The sequence below is a fragment of the Pezoporus occidentalis genome, unplaced genomic scaffold (genome assembly GCF_034315485.1).
Source record: "Pezoporus occidentalis ecotype Australia unplaced genomic scaffold, CSIRO_AGI_Poc_V1 ctg40, whole genome shotgun sequence".
In the NCBI taxonomy this organism is placed as follows: Eukaryota; Metazoa; Chordata; class Aves; order Psittaciformes; family Psittacidae; genus Pezoporus; species Pezoporus occidentalis.
Window position 1 is genome coordinate 1263429 of NW_026915725.1, and position 22176 is coordinate 1285604.

At 39.3% G+C, this 22176-nt stretch overlaps 1 protein-coding gene across 2 annotated transcripts in view; it reads right to left on the reverse strand.

Moving 5' to 3' along the window:
* Window positions 1-1103: 1103 nt before the first annotated feature.
* Window positions 1104-22176, reverse strand: part of GPR158 (G protein-coupled receptor 158) — a 194448-nt gene continuing 173375 nt past the window's right edge. The window contains exons 8-12 of one of the 2 annotated variants that reach the window (XM_062633560.1): window positions 12273-12411; window positions 7979-8084; window positions 6472-6618; window positions 4878-5700; window positions 1104-4751 (exon numbers count right to left, since the gene is read on the reverse strand). In XM_062633560.1, coding sequence (XP_062489544.1) covers window positions 4258-4751; window positions 4878-5700; window positions 6472-6618; window positions 7979-8084; window positions 12273-12411 — 1709 coding nt within the window. In that variant the 3' untranslated portion in view covers window positions 1104-4257. Of the gene's footprint in view, window positions 5701-6471; window positions 6619-7978; window positions 8085-12272; window positions 12412-22176 lie in introns of both variants that reach the window. The other variant, XM_062633559.1, reaches the window with a different exon arrangement.

Below are 22176 nucleotides of genomic sequence, written 5' to 3' on the forward strand. Positions count from 1 at the left end.
ATAAATGTGCTTTATTGCAGAGAAGTTACATTATTTACATGCTGCAACACATTACAACATAAATCTATCAAGTATTTCATGGTGGATGCTGTTGGTTGTCAGATAGCATTGCTATAAGAACCACATTATAAAGTGAAGAGACTTACAGCTTTATATAGTCTACAACTTGGAGTAGCTAAAATGTTAAAAGTCAAAAGGCAGTGTTTTCTCAGGCCTGCCTGTTGTCATATGCATGCAAAAGCCTAAGGAGAGCAAATATAAAAGTATTGTCCGGTTTCAGGTCTATGATGCCACCAAAGCTGATGATAGGTGTATACTGATTTATATTTTAAAGCATATAATCTTGCATAAATTATACAAGTCTAATAAGACTGGTAGAAATCTAATTATTTATAAACCATGGCTTAGAAATAAAGGAGAAATGCAGCTTGCACATGCATTTAAAAGGACAACCTAGCAAATGTTTGTGACCTTAGTGTTTATTACCTTTTCTCTTAACAGATCTGCTAGAAAACATCTTAATTCTAGAGTTGCACATCTCTTGGCTGAATAATGACAATGAAACTCCAGAAAAAGACAGCTAAGCAATCTAGCCAATATATGCTGGTGGAGAAAAAACTATGAAATACAGAACATTGTTTATGTCTAACTTAGAATGCCTTCATTAAGCAATGTTTCTAGCAGCATCATAGTGAAATAGAATTGTTGAGTGAAGTTTGGCCCCTCACTTTCTTAAGTGTGAATTAAAATCCCAATTGAATTTGTAGCCCATATAACAGTTGCTAAATAAACTGGGGAAAGCTTTGTTGCTTTCTAAAGGGAAGTTCTCCAACTGCATCAGTCTTAGGAGATGTGACTACAACAAGCCTAAAGAACCATACCAGACATTTCTTAAGAAGTGAGAGAAAGGGTCAGGATGAAGGAAAAGAAAACTAAACAAGAATATACAAGCCAATGTCTTCCCTGGTAAATCAGCCATCATCCTTTTGCTTGCCACACAGCTGGGGTGTTTTACACTAGCCAAGGAATGGACTTTGTTTCTGTGTTTCTAATGAAGTTATCTTTTTTTTTTTCTTAAAAAAAAAAAAAGAAAAAAGAAAAAATAAAAGAAAACGACCAAAGGATTGTAGATGGACAGCAGTGGCACAGGTGCAGTCATGCATGAAGGGCTTGATCCTGCCAGCGATGCCACATACCAGGGGCAGTGGTGCTGTGTGGACACCTTGTTGATGTGGCTCCCCTCACCCCTGGTGCACAATGCACCCCAACACAGCTGCTGCTGAGCAAAGCAGAGGCAGTGTGTCCTCACTCAGCACCAAGGTAAAGGATGGAGGGCAAGATGAGTGCGGGTGCCAGGGCTGGCAACTGCTCTTGTGAGTACGTACAAACATCTCCTTTCCTGACTCTCCTACGGACTCCCACTTTTAACCTCAGCACCTGGCTGTGACAAAGTGCTGACTCAGTTAGTGAGTCAGGGCAACCTGCTATAAGTGGCCCCCCGCTCCCTGTTTACACAAACCACTGCTGAGATAGGCTGCAGAACCTTCCTTGAGGGGTAGCAGAGGTGCAAGGTGGTCACCATACTCAGCAGGTTGAAAGTTGTGCCTCTCTCTGCACACAGGGTCAGTGTGCTCTCCTGGAGGACTCACAGAAAGCTGCATTCCCAGGCTGGAACTTTTCCCTTGCAGCAAAACTTAGGGTTACTTTCTCTCTGAAGCACTGATCAAATCCCACTGAAGTTGATGAAAAGGTTACCAACAAATCCCATGAGTTTCTGGGAGTGGGATGGGAGAATCTGGGCACACCAAGTCTAACCTCAGCTATTTTCCACACTAAGCAGAAAGCTAGATTTGGTCTGCATGTAGGATGCCACTGGCACTGTGTATGGAAAGTGGGTGCACAAACGTCCAAAGCAGACTCGTATGCCTGACACTCTTTTACAGGTGAAGAGGGGTTGAAGGGGTCCCAGTTGGAAGATGTGTATTAAAGGCAAAGACCAGATATTCTAGGCCATAACTACACCCTACAAAAGAGGGGTGGGAGAGTCAGACAGGCCCAGGGTAGCAAAGATCTAAGTTAGCGTGTCCCCATGGTGGAACTGAGCACCATTCAGGCTAACTAGGTTAGTTGGGCAGTTTGGCCACTTTAATCTGAAGCTAATGAGCAGAATTTACGATTGAGGCCAATGTATGTAGACAGCACTGAGACCTGAGCCAATGACCTGAGCCAGCTTGACCACAGCTGGCTCAGGTGTTGGCATGTTCTCAGTTTCAGCTTAGCAGAGGCAGTAGGAAGATCCATCTTGATCTATCAGTGTAGACATACCCATAGACTACTGGTAAGGACAAAGAAAGTCCTACTCATGCCCAGCTTAAGTCCCTGTGCTCATTTCATTTCATCTTAAGCCACTTTTTCTATGATGCCACAAAAATCAGTTTATACTACATACATGTAGGTGCATGAGTGTATTAGATAAGACATTTTATATATATTAAACATATATAAATATCTATTTTATATATATATTATATATATTAAACAACACATTCTATTCAATCATCCTCATTTCATGTTCTTCCAATGAACCCCATCACTTCTCTCAAATTGCACAAGTTCTTTAGGACTGAGCTGTCTTTGTTTTGGAGTACTGTATAGATAGCCAATTCTAGTGAACAGCACTTTACTGGCACTGCATTTAGATAGCTGAGGGTTTTTTAGTATTAGTGATACTCCTCAGATCCTTTACAATACGTCCTCAGGCCCTGATGCTGTACCATCACCAAGTTGTGAATGGGCCATCTGTGAATTAAGCTCATATGCACAATGAGGACTGTAGTTATTACTGAAAATTAGCACTGTATTAAGCACTAAGGTTTACTGCAAAAGTATGCGTAAATAAACAAATAAGTGAATAAATAAATAAAATCAAAGCATTTTGGAGAGTGGGAGAGAGATGCCATCATTTCCCTTCCCACTGTCTCTTACAATTGCATACATGGGGGAAGAGTAATATTTTGGACTTCTCTCCTCACTCCATGGGCCAATTCTTTGAGGTTTGCCAACAGAGATAAACAGTACACTGTTGTTTTATATGAACTAGCTAATATATTTCCCAGGGTTATCTGGTTTTAGTAAAATAGGTAATCATTTCTGGGGTATATTTTCATTGTCATTCTTGCTTATTTTAATAGTGGGATATACTCAGTATCACCACTGATATTTAAGCAAGATTTCTGGTTTGTTAGATGATAGCTTCCAATTAGTAACAAACAACAGATAAGTTGTCCTAAGAATAAGCAGCTAAGACGACTGAATTTCCACTATAAACAAAGTCTATGAGCATTAACAGGGAAATGCATAAACAAGTAACTTACTGTGTATAAAACCCCTGAATAATACTGTATCAAACTATAAATAACAGAGAGTAAACAAAAAAAGACAAAATCACTATATAAATCACAGGAAAGAAAAAAAAATAATCTCCAAAGCCCGATATGAATTATGGCTTCCATAGCCAGTGAAAGATTACTGCAATTCTATATCTAAACAAAAAGTCTACAGCAGGTATTTTAACTTGCAATTAGAAGAAAGTATCTGCAGATTGCATAAATGCGCTGTTGTGTCACATAATATCAAAGTTATTTGCAAAAAATTATACAATCTGGAATGCTTTAATATGAGACACAACAATGTACTTAAACACACAGTAATAAGAAAATGAGAGCAATCATTATATAAAATGTGTTTGGGGATGCATTGAGTTAGCGGTGCTATCTAGATTAAATATGTAAAGTGAAAATTCGCCATTTTAATAAGCTGCTCATTGATACCCCTTTTTGCCATCAGGACATTTTGTGTTCCCTACTTCTGCTGGATCTTTAAAGTCCCAAGGGCAAGTTAAAGCCAGTTCTGGCATTCAGAAATAATTCAGTTGAGATCTGTACTGTGCATTTGTTACCACTGCATGTTTTTCTTTTAAAAGAGAAGTGATTTCACAAAGGCAGGTTTCTTTCATTGACACAGTAAAATCCTTGGAGCAGGGACCATATTCTGGACACTGCTAGTCACATTGTTGGCACTCAAGAACTAAACAATAACAACATTAATGATAATTTACTTTGCTTAACTCCTTTGTAGTGCTGATTCCCTTGATTTAAGTGATGCTCCTTAGGAATTTTCAGATCCTTTTGGCCTAAGTCCCCTCTGTCTTTCCTGTTTTCTTCTTAATGTTGCTACTCTCCTCAGTCCAAAAGCCTCTTATTTTCGAGGTGTTGCTGTTTTATTTGCACTTATAGCAGAGGTGTTCGATAAAGCTACACTTCTTCCTGCATTTGGTAAATCTTGTGTATCATACTCCCAAGGGCAGACTTCAGCTCGAGATGCTAAAGGTTGCTGGAAGTAACTACTTGGCTTAAGGGAGTCAGACGAAAGCACATTTCCCTCGGAAGAGGCATTTTTTTTCTGTTCTGCCAATTTATTGAGGTTTTCTTTTTCTGCTGCTCTCTGGGGTAGCTCTTCCAGCTCCCCAGCACAGGTATTAGGTGTATATCTATTAACATTCTCATGCTTCAGCCCAGGGGAAACTGGAGACTTGGAATTTGACTGGGTTTTGTCATTTTGCTCTTGTGTCTCCTGAGCGGCTTCCTCCACCTTCTCTGAACATATTTGATTTGACTGCTGATACCCCTCAGGTGTCTTCAGCTTACGATGAGTCTTCCCCTTTGGCTGAGAAGGGTGGTTTTTCTCTGGCTCTGAGGAAGCAATAGACACGTGTTTTTGAACTTTAGAGTCAGAAGGCACAGGACCAGGAGTTTGGTCATATATCTCCCAAGGACAGACTTCTCCTATGTCGAAATTGTCCTTGTGTAGAGACTTACCTGGGCCTGTGTCTGGATTTGCAGGCGTCTGACTAACCCTTTGCTGCTTCATAATTGAAGATTTATGGGCTTTCTTTGCTTCCTCAGAGTGGGTAGAGTTCTTCTGGTGGGAATCCTTATGCTCACCTTTATCGGAGACCGAGTGCTTTTTGCCAGCCTCCTTACCCTTTGGCTGAGGTTTATGAGACTTAGTGCTTTCTTCCAGACTTTGTGTTTTACCTGTTAGTCCCAGAGTCTTTTCCTTGGCACTAGCAATAACACTGAGGGATTTTTGTAACACAGATGTTCTTGGATGCAGAGGCTTCTTATCGGCACTTAAATTATGTGCACTTACTGATTTGCACACCAAAGGGACCGATTCAGTGGAGACAGCTTCAACCTTTTCAGGAGCATTTTTGGTTAACTTGTTATCATTCAGTGAGTCCAGTAGTGAATTCTCAGCAGCTATAACTTCAGTGCTTTCTGTAGTTAAGCTATTTGGTTCTTCTGTTTGATCCCTAACATGATCGTAAGTGCTGTGGGACTTTTTTAAGGAAAAGACCCTATTTTTCAAAGTCTCCTCTTTTGGCTTTGCAGAACTTGTGGAGTCTGGTGGGTTTTTCTTCAGCGTAGCCACGTTCTTCACAACACTATGCTCCATCAGGTCCTTCTCATCCCTGGAGCACTGCCTGGTGACCGTCTCAGGGATTTCTGTAATACGTCGCATTATTGAGCGCCCCAACCCCTTTTTAGAGCACCTTTTCTTCTGGAGATGTGGGTTATTAGCAATCATCTTTTTCCTTTTATAGATTTCAAGCTGGGCATATAGTTTCTTCAATTCATCCTGCAAAGCAAAGTGAATGGAAAAACTAGCAAGAACAGAGCAAGTACAGTCAAACAAGCAGCCTGATGAATGCATCGCCTACTGCTCTAAAAATGGCATTGAACTTATTCCTGACTTGTCTAATTCTTGAATACGCCATTTCTCCATCAACTTGAATCCCAATTTTAAGTTCAACCCTTACACACAAATGTGTAACCTTCCACAGCTGTGCATCATAAAGCATGCGCAATTCATATACATTTATGCTGTATGTTTCAGATTTCACAGGGCTGTGTGTATGCTTTCCTGCTGAACTCACAGCTGTTCTTTATTCTGGGAACATCAGCCCTTTTATCATGTAATGTAGGAATAAAGTGTTTTTTTTTTTTTCTGTTAATCATGTGTTTTTTTTAAATTTTATCTATATAGTTATGTATAGTTACAGATATGTTATATACAAATGACTGGTCACACTGACACCACATATTGCTTGTACTTCAAGACAATTCAAAGAGGCTATGTAAACTGATAAACAGCTCTTGCTGCGGACGATTCCTCCTCTTTAGCCTCCAGTATGACTTTTACTACAACTAGTGACGCAGTGTCTCTTCACACTAGTGAATATTTTCCATGAGATTTTACATGACCTGATACCACAGTCACTGAGAGACCTAAGCTGGCCTATTTCAGCTGATACCTGCACAAAAATTCAAATTGATGCAATTCAGAATTTACTCATAGGAAAAAGCGTTGTTCTTGAAAATAAATTCTATTTAAATTAATTGTATCTACCCGAATATCTTCAGGATCCAAACTATGTTCACTCCATGCTGAATTGATACTGCTGTTCAGATAGGATCCAGATCGACCCATGTCAAGCTCATCTTCATAAGCTTCTGTAGCTATATCATCTCTTGGGTTATTGCTTGAATGTGAAAACTGCATAAAAAAGACACTGCCATCAGTTCAAAAGTTTACTTCAGCATTACTGTAGGAGTTCACATCAACAGTTTTTATTGCACAATGATCCTTCTATGGAATTCATAAGAAGTTCTGAACTCAAATCACTAGCTATAGACATCATTGGCATATGTAGTATAGAATATCAGTATTGTATGGAATAAACTCTTATTAATAATTGCTTAACTTGATAAATCTTAGAGATTTTAACAAGAAAACCCTCTCCCTGAGCAGTTAATTTGGTGCTTATTTGAACCTCTTTAAAACTGCATTTAAATCAAGCTGGTATGGAAATAGACTTTCAGCCAGTATTTCCAATTAGGCTACTAAAGCCATTAAGACTAGATTTTATAATCCATACAGTTTTATAATCCTGCAGAAAGCAATTCTCCCATTTTAGATCCTGACCTTGAGAAGGAAGATATGAGGTGGCAAAAATGGAAAGGAAAAAATAAAAAGAGAAAGGAAAAAAAAATAAAAGCAGCAGGAAACAAATAAAAAAAGCAGACAAGGTAATTTCTCTCTTCTAAGTTTTAGCAAATGTGTGGATCAAGAGTGGAGAGAGACAGTCAGCTATTTTTTTTTATTCATAGTGATTCACTCATCTGTAGTTACTATTGTCCACACAGTCATCTGACTTCAGGACTTTATGAATGGAACTAAACCTTGTGAATCTTCTCTTAATTCCCTGCATTAATTGGTGTGCTGGAAAAAAAGTTTGTGCAGTGTTACACAGATAATAAACTAAAAATGGAAATGCTGGATCCTTAGTTATGAGTCAACTTCAGAAAGGTCAACACATTTTTTAGGTTAGTGTATGAAATAAAGTACATGGATGTAAAATAGAAAATAATAAGAACATTCTAAAGACCAGACAAATAATTTAAAATAAGGTTATTCAGTATCAAGGCTCAATCGATGTGTCCTCTTACTATGACTGTTTACTGGATGTACATTTGACAGTTGTCAGCATACCCTATTCTGACACATAGGCAAAAGATGGGAACAGTGGCTTCATTAATCTGAAAATTGTACAAGTTGAACCAAATACCTGAAAATAACCATCATTAGGCAAGGCGGGATTCTTTCCTCCTTGTATTAATCACATCAAAATTTTAAGTACTTTAAACTCCTGGAATTTTGAAAGCTGAAAGTAATAATCTTTGAAAACGTGTAAGAGTTTTTTAAAATAAAATAAAAAAAAAATAGCGTTTTAGGCAATACAGACAAATCTTTTATCTTCCTATTCTATCAGTTGCTATTTTATACAGAATTGCTTCTGAAGAACATCTATCTGCCTCAGTCTTGGGAAAAGAAAAAAAACAGGAGACTCAAATACCTTAGGGATCAGAAGTAGCCCAACAGTGACTGTCACAGTCAAGTGCGTGTGTGCAAAGAACAGCATCAGCATCCAGTCAGACTGAAGTCTCGAAGCAAGAATGAATCTGAAAATAGAATTCAAGGCTGCAATTCACTGCCTTTTCTCCAGTGCATTAGATTTAAAATTTTTAATGTTCCTTAGGTTTCTTTTAATTGAAAGGCCAGACACAACTGGTTTTATTCTGCTTTCATACAGACTAAAAATGACATCCTTATGCTTTACCTATATACCACAATCTGAAAACAACTCAGGAAAAAAAACCTCCAATCAACAAAACAAGCCCAAATAGAGTACAAAAGAAACAACAGACCTTAAATTATATTGTTTATTTCACCTTCTTCACCCTACTTAGCTGACTTTTTCGATGGTCTATACTGTCACAGCTTCTTTGGCCTGAACTGAGTTATGGCAGCTTATATACGTTAAGGTTCTCAACAGGTGATTTTAGGTTAAGTAAGCACATGTACTATGATAAATTACAGTGTACTTCATAAATACAGGATGCTCACAGATTGCAGCTACAGAGTGCGGCTGATAAGCCATCAAAGAGAGAAGCAAACTGAAATGCTTTTTAGCAGGGAGCAAAGAAATGGTCTCGATCGCAGGATCACCCAGCCCAATGCTGCAGGGCCAAGAGCCTTGCAAATGCTAGGAAATGAGTGGCTGAACCTCCCAAACTAAGCAATTCCTTGCTGAGCTTTCTCAAAGAGCAGTAGAACAAGCAGTGCAGTTAAAGCTAGCTGGAACATGCTTGGCTTATCTGCCTTACTGAGTTCCCAAAGATAGAAATGGTAAGCAATGCAATGGATGAGTGGATGTACCACTGGCTTGTAATTTGCAAGTTTACAAAAATCATTCAGACAGAAATGACATTTGCAACTTATCCAAGTCCACAGATGCGTATTTTGCAGAAGCTTTTGTTAACAGAAATAGTCTGGCATGAAACACTTGTTTATATGCCATAATAATACAGTCATCATTTCTTGTTTAATACTTTGTAAATGAAATGCTTCATGAACAGAATAAAATATTGCAATTATTTCTTGCAGAGATGTTGCTATTGAGGGGTGCAGGGATATGAAGATGCTCAGACCTGAGGTTTAGCTAACTGAACACAACATGGGAACTATTGAAGATGACATGAGAAACTGCTGGATGCAGCAAACAACAGAGCGAAAAGTGAACAAAACTTGCAGACAGTCCTGATGGTGGATGCCAAAATTTCATAGGTGGTTAATGAGGAGCCATTTGAAGCAAACTTTACAGGTAACTGAAGGGAGCACGGGGGACTCTTGGGGGAGGAGAACTTGCAAGGTCAGTGATACCGATGGAACCATATCAGTAACAGCATGTAAGGCTGTGATCACCTAGGTAAAGATATCATAAATACCAAATTTGAGTACAGATGTAGCAAAACTGGGACAAATAGTAAAAGTTGTTTATTTGGGAGAATTCAAGGACAGAGACAGAGAGAGTCTAAGGTAGGTGGGGGAAGTACAAGCATGGAAAGAAGTGGGGATAAAAAGGGCTAGTGACATGAAAGCAAGTTGTCACTGACTGAGCCCTGCACCAGATCACTGCACTATCTCCTATCTTCTCATTAAATCCTTCTCCTAATGTCTGTGTGATCTCACTTGCTATGCTGTGCATGTGTGTACGTTCAACTCATGACCAAACTTCAGGCTGGACTAGACAACACACAGGAGACCCACATCGGGTAGATCCAAGGTCTCAGCCCATGACAGGCTACAGGGCCCCAGACCTGAAGATGGATATCAGATTGGCTTAAGAACTGTGCTCATATTTGAAGGAACTGTGAACGTAGTGTGACTGTGAACCTACACAGGTGCGTGGTTCATCAGGGAACGTGATCAGCTGCAGAGGAGGAACAGAAGCAGGATGTACGTGGTCCATGTGGCCAGCCATGCATTGCGCATGACTGCACCAGTGGATGTTCTCCGTCTAGCTAGGAAACAACAGCAGCCAAGTCCATCAGGCAGCGAGACAGAGGGGAGCAAGCTCCCAGGTCCTGATGGCCACCAGATTTGGTTAACCCTTAACATCTCCAATCCTCAAATACTGTGAAGGCTTTTCGCTTGTTCTATGTGTGAAACCTTGACTAAGGCATCCATGCCATACCCCTAAAAAACACCCAGCATTTGTAGTAGCCCTTCAGACCTAGCAGAGATGGGATTTCTATTTAAATGAGATGTTTTCCATACAAATTTTGCTGTCCTCAGTAATACAAGAGAAAGAGTAATGCAGGAATTTACTGCTATGCTGATCTGAAGATAATCAAGAATCCTCTGTTTCTGAAATTGGAATAATACTTTTAAAGGAAAACAAAATGCAAACAGTTCAAGGTTTTATTTAGCGCTTACATGAATCTTATATGAGCTTTGTGAGTTTTCAGACTGGATGGCTGCCTTGTAATATAGTAGGTGTCCTTCAGGGCTCCACTGCTTTCAACTTCACAACAACTCAGATATGTCACATAAATCTGAGTCTTACGTTTCCGCCCTTTCAGTTTACATCCAAAACTTGGTGGGGGAAGACAAAGGCAAAAAAGCAAACAAAAATAAAAAGTGAACTTCAAAGAGACTGGATTAAGACTGGCGTATACAGAAATGGACACAATTTTAGGAGGAATCATGTACTTCCCATGCATTTTATTCATTCCTATCCATAAACAGTATATGATATTTCTTCAACAAACTGCCATGTATCAGACAGAGGGCAAAGAATCAATACAAAATGTACTTTTTTATTTTTTTAAAGAACAAGATCAGCAGACCTTTGGCTGAAGCATTCTTGAGAGGACAAACTGAGAGACCTAATCCTTTTGTGTCTCCTTCATAAGGCATGTATTAAAATGCCACATTTTCCCCTTTTCCCCTCTCTTTAATCCACAATTACTTTCATCTGGTCCTACTGTTAAAAGAAACTTTCAACCCACATAATAGCCCTTTGAATGCACTGAACTGTATCTTCTAACATGTCCCAAAATAAGGTTTAGGAACATTAATTAATGGGTGAAAATTTTGACTGAGAAACTTTCATATCGGCTATCATCAATACAAAAGTGTTGTAACTGAATTTCCTACCTATCTACCAGGAATGAAAAGGAAAATGCTTCTACTGAATACAGATTTTAAACACTATTTTTGAAGATGTTTGTGTTAGTTGTGGAGTGAAGAAGATTTTGAGAGTGTGTGGATGTTGAGATGTGGGGTGAAGAGAAGCTGAAGGAAACAAAAAGTTGCAAGCCTGAAAGGTGCAGTGAACTTCGTAACAATGATAAGGGAAAAGAGCACCTGGAAGGAATAGAGATGAAAAATTTGCTTTGCTGCTGTTTACTCAGAAAAAAAATATGCCTCATGGAAGCAAATATCAAGAAGGCAGAGAAAAATGTGAGTTCCAAGACAGACCAAGGAACAGAGAAGTGTTTGAAGACTGTCAGCGGAGCAATTAATAAAAAAAAACCCAGAAGATCTTAGTAGATAAGGTCTGTCAGGAGGCAAAGGAAAGTGTGAGAATGTCACAGAAATTCAGTAGGATCTCTTACAGGATGAGATGAAATTCATGTTATCTTACTATTTTGAGCATTCTAGGATGAATTCTTTTTTGCAGGGTGCTCTGTAGGAAAGGCATATATAGTAATTTTCATGTAGCTCCGGCAAAGACCCTTATTTGTTTGTTGCTACTGTAATAATTTACAAGTGTGAAATATAGAGCTCATTATAATCTTTACAAGACACGCATGCTTTATATTTGTTATAGAATTGTATGCATACCTATTTTTTATATCGGCATATAAAGCACTATGCTTCATGCACAAACCAATACAATTAAAATACATCTGCACCTTACCAATTTTACACACCAGGAAAAGTTCACATAAACCAACATTCTTACCTGCTGTTCTAGGGATACAAACCAGTGAGCAGTATGTAGGTGACTGAAGACAGACAGCAGTTTTGCTTTATCTAATTTACCATATATGCTGAACTTTGAGACAAGATCATAACAGCTAGTTATACTGAAAAAAAACCTAATTATACAATTAACAGGTTGATTGCACATATTCTTGAATCGTATGGGATCACTTTTAAGTTTAGTCATCACTTAATCTGCAGAATTAAATATTTATAACACCTTCCGTTATGCAACCTAACCCATTCACCCATTTTAAGTTGCACCATATGAAACCTGAAAGATAAATAGTTAATTACTAGATCTACAGATCACTTGCCTAATTGTATGGAATATAGCAGAGATAATGAGCTCATTGTGAACTGCAACAGCCATATAACGTGGCTCATGAAATGCTGATGGGACTGTCCGCACTGCATAGCAGAGATAAACACCCCACAAGAGGAATAAAAATTCAGCTGCGAGAAGAACAAAAAGAAATAATTTACAATTAGTTTTATAGATGAAAAAGGAAGGACATTTGAAGTACTACAGTATCTTCTGTATGTGTGAGTATCTATGTAAAGAAAATACATGCTTATACAAGTACACATGTACACACAGAGGCATTCAGACTCTTTCAGATACTGTCGCTGTACATGATAAATTTGGTTTTAATTTTACACACTTATTTTATTCCAAATCAGAAACCTTTGCATTCATGGTGTTTCAGTTTTTCAATTGACAAACTTTAAGACAATGTCTAATAATGTCTTGCTTGCTTTTCAAATTGATATTACAGAAGTTTGACATTACTTAGAATAACAAGCATTTTATTTGTGGCTCTGGTTCTTGTTATAGAGGCAAATACTGGTGCTACAAGCTTTTTAAGACAACAGTTTCATTTCAAAGGTTTATAACTCAGATATAACAATATATTTTGGGCTTAAAAATAACCTCTGTTCATGATAGTTCATTCTGCTGGTGCCCATAATACGATGAGTCATTTCTGAGGGTCTAATATAATTACAACAAATGACGCATTTCTCTGTTAGGAGAAAAATGAGAAAAGGAAGAGAGGAGTAAGGGGTCAAGATCATCTTAAACTACCTCTTAGAACTAACTCATCTGCACGCAGCATTCCTCTGATTTCAGTTTCCACTGGACAGTTTGCTGTGCTTTGTTGTGGTTATGACAATTGAAGTGATTTTATATCCACCTTAAAAAAACTGCCCTTCCAGAAAAAAAACCCACATCCAGCTATAAGTAGAGCTGGTGCCTTTCCCTCTTGCCTTGCAGTCTGGGTTGATGATGGCTGGAAGTGTTTGAGTGTTAACCAGCAACATGCAGTTCCATATTAGACGCCTGTAATGCCAGCACTGCTCTAGACCAGCTTCAGAAATATTGTGTAATCCCTTTGCTATTCATACACTGCTTTTGCCTTGTTGATTTTTTTCTGTAAAAACTACAGTCAAAGGTAGTATAATAGTAAAGTAGTCCCTTTTCACAGATATTTTTTGCACAGTATTAATATACTGTAACTAGAATGGGTGACTGGTGGCATCACCCTACTGTAGTGATCAGCAAATCATTACTGGTCAGGTTTGGATAAGGACACAAATGCTTGTGAGCCCTGCCATTAGTAACAGATTGAAATAAAACATCTGCACTGGATGTTTCATGAGACAGGTCGTCTGGTTCCTCTACTTTTAATAGTCTATAAATGCTGTAAATTACCTATATTATATTGTTACAGCATTTAGAAACTTCTAATTTTGCTGTGAATCTCAGCTAAAATCCTAAGAGACAAGTCTGGATAGAGTGAAAATTAATTCAGTTACACAGATATCTCTGTGGTCTCACAAGAGTTCAGTTTGAATAACACTTTGCCTGTTTCTTACTTCTATCAAAAATAGATGGCCTAGCTTCAAGACCATTATTTTTACTAGAACATATCCTACATAAACCTGTCAGTTTTCCCAGTTACATAAAACCAAGCATCTGAAGACGCATAATCCATGCATGCTGCTATTTTTGTGTTCTTCCTTACCAAAACCCCAACAATAATAAACCTTTTGACTAAGTAATAGTTTGACTTGGAACCTAAGTTTCAAAATGAAGAAAGCATGGTATGAATCTTCTGAAACTGTGAGTTGCAGCTTTTTCTTTGAGCTCTGCGAAAGCATGTATGCGGGTATGTCTTTCCTATACCCCACACACACTCATTGCTTGGGCAAACTGGCTGCTACTTCCATTTCATTCCTAGTTAATTAGCTATGCTAATAGCGAAGTCTCTTACTCTGGTTTCATAAAAACACCTACGCAGGAATGACCTACCACACCGTCTTGCTCCTGAAGTCTTCTCTGAGCGAGTGAAATACAAATTTTGCTTCAATTAAATAAGATTAAAGGCTCCTTTACAAAAGTTAGCAGTTTTGGCTTTTGTCTCTAAGTATATGTGCCTTGGATATGCAGAATCATGGCACTGACATGTACTGCTCTTCAAAGCACTGTAATTTATTGCTTTAATTGCTCTGTATTGATTTAGAAGAAACTGAAAAGGGGAAAATGGTTAGCATTAGGTCACTAAAGCCAAATCACTGTATTTTACCATCCCAGGTTCTATGGAAACTCTTCTTATTAATACGGTTCAGAAGGTATTCCCCAGAACATGCCAGAGAGCCTACTTCCTCTCATTGTGCCTTTCATCCAAAGTCTACCTGCAGTAAAAGACCCAACATTACCAGCAGAACTGAAGAGATGAGCTTTGAAATAACGGTCATAGTCCACAAAACTGCCCATGGCTCATTCTTCTTGCTTTTCCTCAACTGAAGTGAGAAGAGCCTCAAGTCTCTTACTGATTGAAAAGATCAGTTACAAGTGCTGAGGCTGAGAGCTTGAAAACTTTTGTTTTTTTTTTTTAAAGGGATGAAAATACACATATAAAACTCCATATGCTGAAGGTATTCCTATTTGAACTGAAGAGTGTGGGTCAAATTTTGCTTATTTTCAGAAAAAAAACCAACCAATCATCTCTATGTTTGAAAATTTGGAAGATTTTTTTTAAATTTTTTATTGGTATACAGGTATGTCAGAGAGCAAATGAACATGAAAAAGCTGCACCTCCATAATAAAAACCAATTTCAGTGAGCTGGGCTCATGTGACCTCCAGATCTGATTAATTCTGAAAATTTCCATTTTCAGTTTTCCAATCATAGTTACAAGGAGTCCCCAAGACAACAAGAGGACACTTCAACGTATTGAAGCATAACAGTAGTTTGCACCACTTAATGAACAGTGCTTTTATAAAAGCTTTACATTTAGAACAGAGTTGGCATTCCTGTCTGCAGATAATAATTAGTGTGACATCTAGTACACAACACAAATAGAGAACAGCTTTTAAATCACAAGGTAAAGTAACAGAGTTCCTATGCTTGCCAAGCCATACAATATATATGTTACAATATTTTCATTAGCAATAACAAACAAAACAGACTGATAGAAAAATGATTTATTATCTAAACCACTAATTACAGAGCTAAAATGTAGAAGATGTGCTTGAGAAACGTTATTAAGTTCATATAATTTAACTACAAAATACTAGTGCAATTTATAATAAAAATCTGAAGGTGTGACAAAATTTTGCTGTAGTGTTTTTCTACATGGCCTTTTTGATTTCTAAATATAAGGTGACTTATACTAATAAATACTAATGTATTTATCACACCAATGAAAAACACAGATATAACTAACTTCAAATTGAGGTTGGCCTAGAGGATGTCCAGTGCCCCCTTCCAGCCCATTTTTTGACTGTGTGATTCTGGGATAGATGAGACAGAGGGATAGATAGATAGATGATAGATAGATAGATAGATAGATAGATAGATAGATAGATAGATAGATAGATAGATAGATAGATAGATAATGGAGCAAATTTGGCCATTATGCAGCAAGGTTCTTATGTACCACTCATCTCTAAGGTCTTATTAGTTCTGTCTATGGCCCACTAGTGACTGTTTTCTGCCAAATATCTTAATGATTAAAAGTGGTGAGATATGGTACGAAATTTCTATTTGGCTTGCTGAATAATTTTCCATTAAAAGCCTGGTGTAGAAGAGTGACTTCCTGACCACTAAAGGAGTATCTCAGCATATTGCAAACCTGCCAAGACCAAACTCAAAGCTCAAAACACATGATCTTGTTACTTTAAGTATGATTTATCATAAGGTTTATAAATTAGCCCATTTTACACATTAAGAACAAGAGATACCATCTTTTCCCCTTCTGAAAAATGATGGAAATTCCTAGGAGAGAGAGCTGTCAACAGCTGCCTGGACAGAAAATGTGAAGTAAAAAAAAATGAAGCATAAAAGAGCTCTGAAAAAACTTGCAGTAGCTACTCTGTAACTGCCCAAACCAGGCATTCAGATTCGAGGTGCAAATGTCTGACAGATAAAAGAGTAAGAAAAGGCACAATTGCTTTAAAGGCATAAATGGATGCAGATATGAATGGAAGGTAAAGACGAAAATATAATGTGACCTTAATATGTCATGTGCACAAATGAATTAATCTTTAAATATGTCTCTTCCTAGTCACTACTTATTTCTTACCCACATAACCTTTTACCTGGTCTTTGTACCATTTAATCAACCTGCTTAGTTATATTCGTTAGTGTTTAAACCCCATGATTGTTTCTTTTATTTGCAACACCCATCATGTTTTCAGAAAATGTTTTGGAACACTTAGCTTGTTCACCCAATATACTGGACCAGAATCATGCTTAATGCCACCAGTCTGTTACAACTAAGACTGTGCCATGTCTGCTCACCTGGGATTTGCTTAGGCCCTTGCACATATTCTGCATCTTCTGATAAGGAAGGACAATGATATATGTTCACAGTTTGTGACATGCATCTGCCCCATAGAAAAGGGCAGGCTCCGGGTTGGTATTATTGACTTAAACTTTGTCAGAAGATACAGGTTAATATATTCACTAGCTTTTGCTAAACATGCAGTTGTCTGTGTTGCTAATCATTCTTTCATATTTAAAGCCAGTACAAGGCAAAGCCATGTCAAGACAGTCTCTGTGACCTTTCCTTGCAGTGTCCATTCGCTGAGTTGTGTCATGCCTTGCACAGCACAGTGAATGCAGACTGAACTGTTCCCATCTGTCTACCCCCCCAGCACAAGTAAACTCCCATGTTAATCCATATCCTTCCTCATTGCCTGCTCTGCATATGTCTGTAGTTCACCTGACTGCATAGAACTGCAAAGCGAGATATGATGAACTGAAAGCAGTGATCAAGTCACTTTCCTCTCATTCAAGATCTGGAAGTCACTGGGAACTTCCTTACGCTTGGGCAGGTACAGGAAGAGAACACCCACAGCTGACAACTGGAGTAAAGGCAGCAAGGGCATGACTTCAGGAAAGCTAAGAAAAAGCAGATTCAGAGAATGAAAGATCCTATAAAGGAAACATGAAAAATCAAGAAATGTGAAGCTGGGTTTTTGAAGATGGCTTACACACCAACTCTTCTTAGAGGCCTTAGGAAAGTACTTCATCCTTACTCCTATAGCTTTGCTGTCTCTAAGAACTGGACAGCACTAAAATAAAAATACCACATATGCAGCCTTAACTAATTCTCTTTTACATATATAATCTTCAGTTAACGATACAATTTCTTAAAAGACCAAACTCATCTAATGCATGTGACAGAGCAACTCCAGAGATGAATCAAGGCTGGGTAATGAAGAAAGCTCTGTAATTTGTTGCAAATAGCATTCACATGTCCAGTGAATGAGAAAAGACTGCAGGTGATAAAAAAAGCAGCCCTGTGCACGTGCACAACTGAATTCTAACTTTATATTTACCTCAAGCTCCCATGCATATTAAAGAAACAACTAAAGACAAACTTTGCAAAGATGAACACAGAGAACATTTCTCTTGCTATTTGGATGCCAACACAGGCATTTTTGCTGCAATATGCAGCAGAACTAAGGGCTGTATTTGTAGCCAGTGAGGCCATACACAACATGTTCTATATAGATTTGGCTAAGCTTTGTAACTGAGCCAAAGGCATTATAAAATGGGCAGCCAGATTAAATGGACCATATAAACCTAATCTCAATTGTGTCTCAGCTCTGGCTCTATGAAATGGGGATAATGCCACCCTGTCACTGCAAGATGACTGCAGAAATAAATCTACCCACATTTATGAAGAGCTTAAATCCTAAACTGTGAATTTCCTTCCTGCCATGGTCAGGAAAGGAAAGTGAGTTATTTCAGGTTGTCCTGGTTGCTTCTTAGGCCTCCTACCCTACCAGAAATGTCTTTCTCTTGTGCTTCTTCAGGGTGACCTCTTGGTGGAGATGGCTGTAGGCTAGAATTGCTGCAAGGAACTCACTGGAGCCAGGATACCCATCCCCATGCTCACTTGCACTCTGCTATCCAAAAGCTACCTGAAAAAGGAAGACATCCCTGAAGGGTTAAGGCCCGCTTTCATGACTCTGTATGATGTTCTATGTCTGAGCACAAGCATCTTTGTAGGCCAAGAACAGACCACTGCTCTCCAAAGACAGTGACATGCTCTGTGTCCTTTCCTTATTTAACAAGGGAAAGCCCATTCATTACAGCTGTGGCTTGCCTAAGTTCATTTGGCATTCTGAACTTTGCCCTGTTGGCTAAACAGTACTGTTCAAACAGTTACGCCAATCTTTTTCCTCAGATTTTAGACACAAATTACTGATGACAACTTTACTTACATCCACAACACAGTTACAACAACTCATCTACTTCTCCATCAGGCTTCATTTCATACAGTTTAGATTCCCCCTACTGAAATAAAGTGTGCTATGGATCTGGAAGCATGGCTCTTCCATCTATTCATCCACTCAGGGTGCCAGCTGGAGCTGAGCATGCACCATTTTAAAATAGGAAAAGAATTGTGTCCTCAATTGCTCCTGTGCTGCCAGCCAGCACAGCACAAACTCTTTCTGCCTCACTGTGTCCAACCTCCCACCTGGAGAGGTGCACCATGTCATAGAAGAAGTTCTGTTCTTCAGTTCTTTCAGCTGAAAGGATTTTCATATGTTTCAATGAACTGTGATTACATATGGAAGTCTTCAGTATTAAGTTATTCCTAGCAAATTATAAATTACCAGAGCTTTACCTCTCACAATATCACAGCATTGTTTTCATTAGATAGGCACAGCTAGGCACAGCACAGAGACCTATGTATGGAGGAAGAATTAATGGTGCCAAATCCAGACTTTTTTTCTGTCAGAACTTCCATGGCCTGAGCATAGCTGAGACTGACTGTGACTGGGCAAGGCTGAGAAAGAAGACAAGGGGTCTGTGGGCTGGTGGGGGCCACACCACACAGCCACAAGACTGCCTTGCAGGTCCATCCAAAGCAATGTAAGGGAAATGCTGACCTATGGTTTGTGGGCCCCATGGCTTGAGGGTAACCTAGAGACAGCTTTTGCTGACAATGGAGACATATCCGCTGACTTGACTGTGAGCAACATGCCTAGAAGTCTCACTGCATGAAACCTATGCCAGTACTTACATTTACAATCTCTAGGAACTCCTCTAATTTCTGCATTTCTCTTACTCATGCATTCTTATACTCATGTATTTTTTTCCTTTTTCTACACAGATGTGCTGTTCTGCCTTACTCCTTCCACAGTCCACTGTTATTACTAAGGTCAACTGGCCACTCTTCAGTCTTCATGTGTCCCATTATCCGCTTCACTTACATGTGGATGAAAGAGAGAGAACAGGATCAGAAAGATCTACCACCAGCAGCTGAAAGCAAGCTGAATGTGGGACCTCTTCTCTCACATCTTAAGGAAGATGCAAGCAATGCCAATGGCATTCAAAGTATGTGAAGGGCTGGAAAGACTTGGAGCAGTACAAGAAAGATACTGAGGTGCCGGAGAGGGTCCAGAGAAGGGCAGCAAAGCTGGTGAAGGGTCTGGAGCACAAGTCTGATGAGGAACAACTGAGGGAATTGGGGTTTGTTCATCCTGGAAGGCTCAGGGGTGACCTTATCACTCACTATAACTACCTAGAAATGAGGTTGTAGTGAGGCAGCTATCAGTTCTTTTCTCCCAAGTAACAAGTGTCAGGACAGGAAGGAAGGGCCTCAAGCTGTGCTAGGGGAGGTTTAGACAGGATATTAGGAAAAAATTCTTCACAGAGGGTGATCAGGCATTTGAATGGGCTGCCCAGGGCAGAGCTGGAGTCACCATCCCTGGAAGTGTGCAAAAACCATGCAGATGAGGCCCTCAGTAATATGGTTTACTGATGGTCTTGGCAGACCTGGCGTAATGGTTGGACTTGATGATCTTAAAGGTCTTTTCCAATATAGGTGATTCTATGATTCTAAGAAGTGAATTCCAGAAAGGGTGGTGCGAAAGGCAAGAGGGAGTCAGAGCATCTTCTAGCCTCTCATAAAGCAATCTCTTCCCATGGATGGCTCGCAGAAACATTTGAGGACGACATTTATCAATACATAAACATGCAGCCAAGGCAACCCAAATATGATTTCCTTAGCAGAAGTACTTCGTAGAAATGGTGCCTAAATAAAGGCTATGGGATTTCACCTGAATATAACAGGTACCAAGAAAAAGCAACATCACCACAGGCAGTAATACAACCCAAACTGCCCAAACTGGGGGTTCCAGCATCTTTTTCCCCATATCTTTTCGAGATTCACCATATCCTAGAGATGAGGGACATAAACCACACACAGTGTTGGTTATGTGGACTGTGAAAGAGGTGTACATGGTAGCAGGAGACATGGGTTACAAGTAGGAAAGGGACGGAGCTGAAGGCTCCTTTGTAAAACAGGATTCTTTGCCTATTTCTGCTTCAAACATTTTATACAGCCCTGCTATTACCATTTACAGTAAGCTTTTCACAACTGATCACTTATTTTTACATGACACATTTTCAGAGTATTCAATGTGAGAACTAAAGCCAGATCCTCATCAGTATTTAATTCTAACAAGTGCCTCCTGGTTGGGCTGTCCACACAGAGGAGGCTATAAACAGTACTCTCCATGTCTCTAGCCAGACACTCAAAATGGATAGCTACTGTTGACAATTTTGGTTTTAATCTTTGTACATCGATGCTAAGGAGAACATGGCCTAAAAATGCCCATTTTGGAAAGGAACAGTTCTTTATTCATTGCATGCTCTGAACACCACACCCCGAAGATGGCATAGGGCCACAACAAATAGGGATAACAAAAAGAAATAATAATCATTCACTCACTGAATGCAGCAGAGAGCCTGTAGAAAATTTAATAAAGGGCCTTGTAAGGCTGTATTACAATGCCCTAACTCAGAAGTGTACAGGTGGCCCTAAAACCCAATCTGCCAGAGCCTGTCCTGGCAACTCATGTCCTCTTCAGATGCACAGATTATACATGTTAAATATCAACAAACGAACAGTGGGAGGGTGCTCTTTTGTGAACAGTCTGAAACACTCATTTTGTTCCTTTTCCTGGCTGAGGGCATGCAGTAATCATGGTGCAGCCTCGTGTCTGGAATCCTCTTGGTGCCCAAGCCCTAGAGAATGACCCAGTGATTAGCAGGCTATGGCAGCCACTCCAGCCGGCTGCGTGGAAGCAGCACAGCTCCTGCAGCCAAGAGTCAAACAGGTACTGGGGAAAAATACTCCCTGCACTTGGTTAATACCTGTCATCACTTCTGATTTAAATAAAACATGGAAAACCACACAGAATGCAACACTATAGCTCAAATCCTATCCATGCTGGATAGCTGGCTGAGCTGAAGTCAGGAACATCCACCTGGTAAGATATCACCTCTGCTCTTTATTTGTGTTTGTGCATGCATGTTTACCTCTCTGCCTGTCTTTCTCTCCTGCCTGAGACTTTGTTCATTTAACTGGCTATTTTGCTTTTTTTTTGTTCCAGCTTCTGGGAAGTTCTTTTAAACCCTGTGCTGATATCTGTTTCACTTATAGGATCTTTTCCCTCAGGATACAGAATAATAGTTTGATTGGTGACACTGCAAGCCCTCAGGTACCAAAAGTTCATCGCTTTTTTTTTTCCCCCGAACTTGGAATATTGTCTGTGACAGGTGGAGGTATAGAATATATTCAAGCCGTAGGAATAAGGCTTTGTGGGTGAGGTGAGCATTTTCAAGCAACTCCGGTCTTTCTGTAACATCTCAGACTGTCAACCATGCCATCGCTTGTCAATGAGACCAATG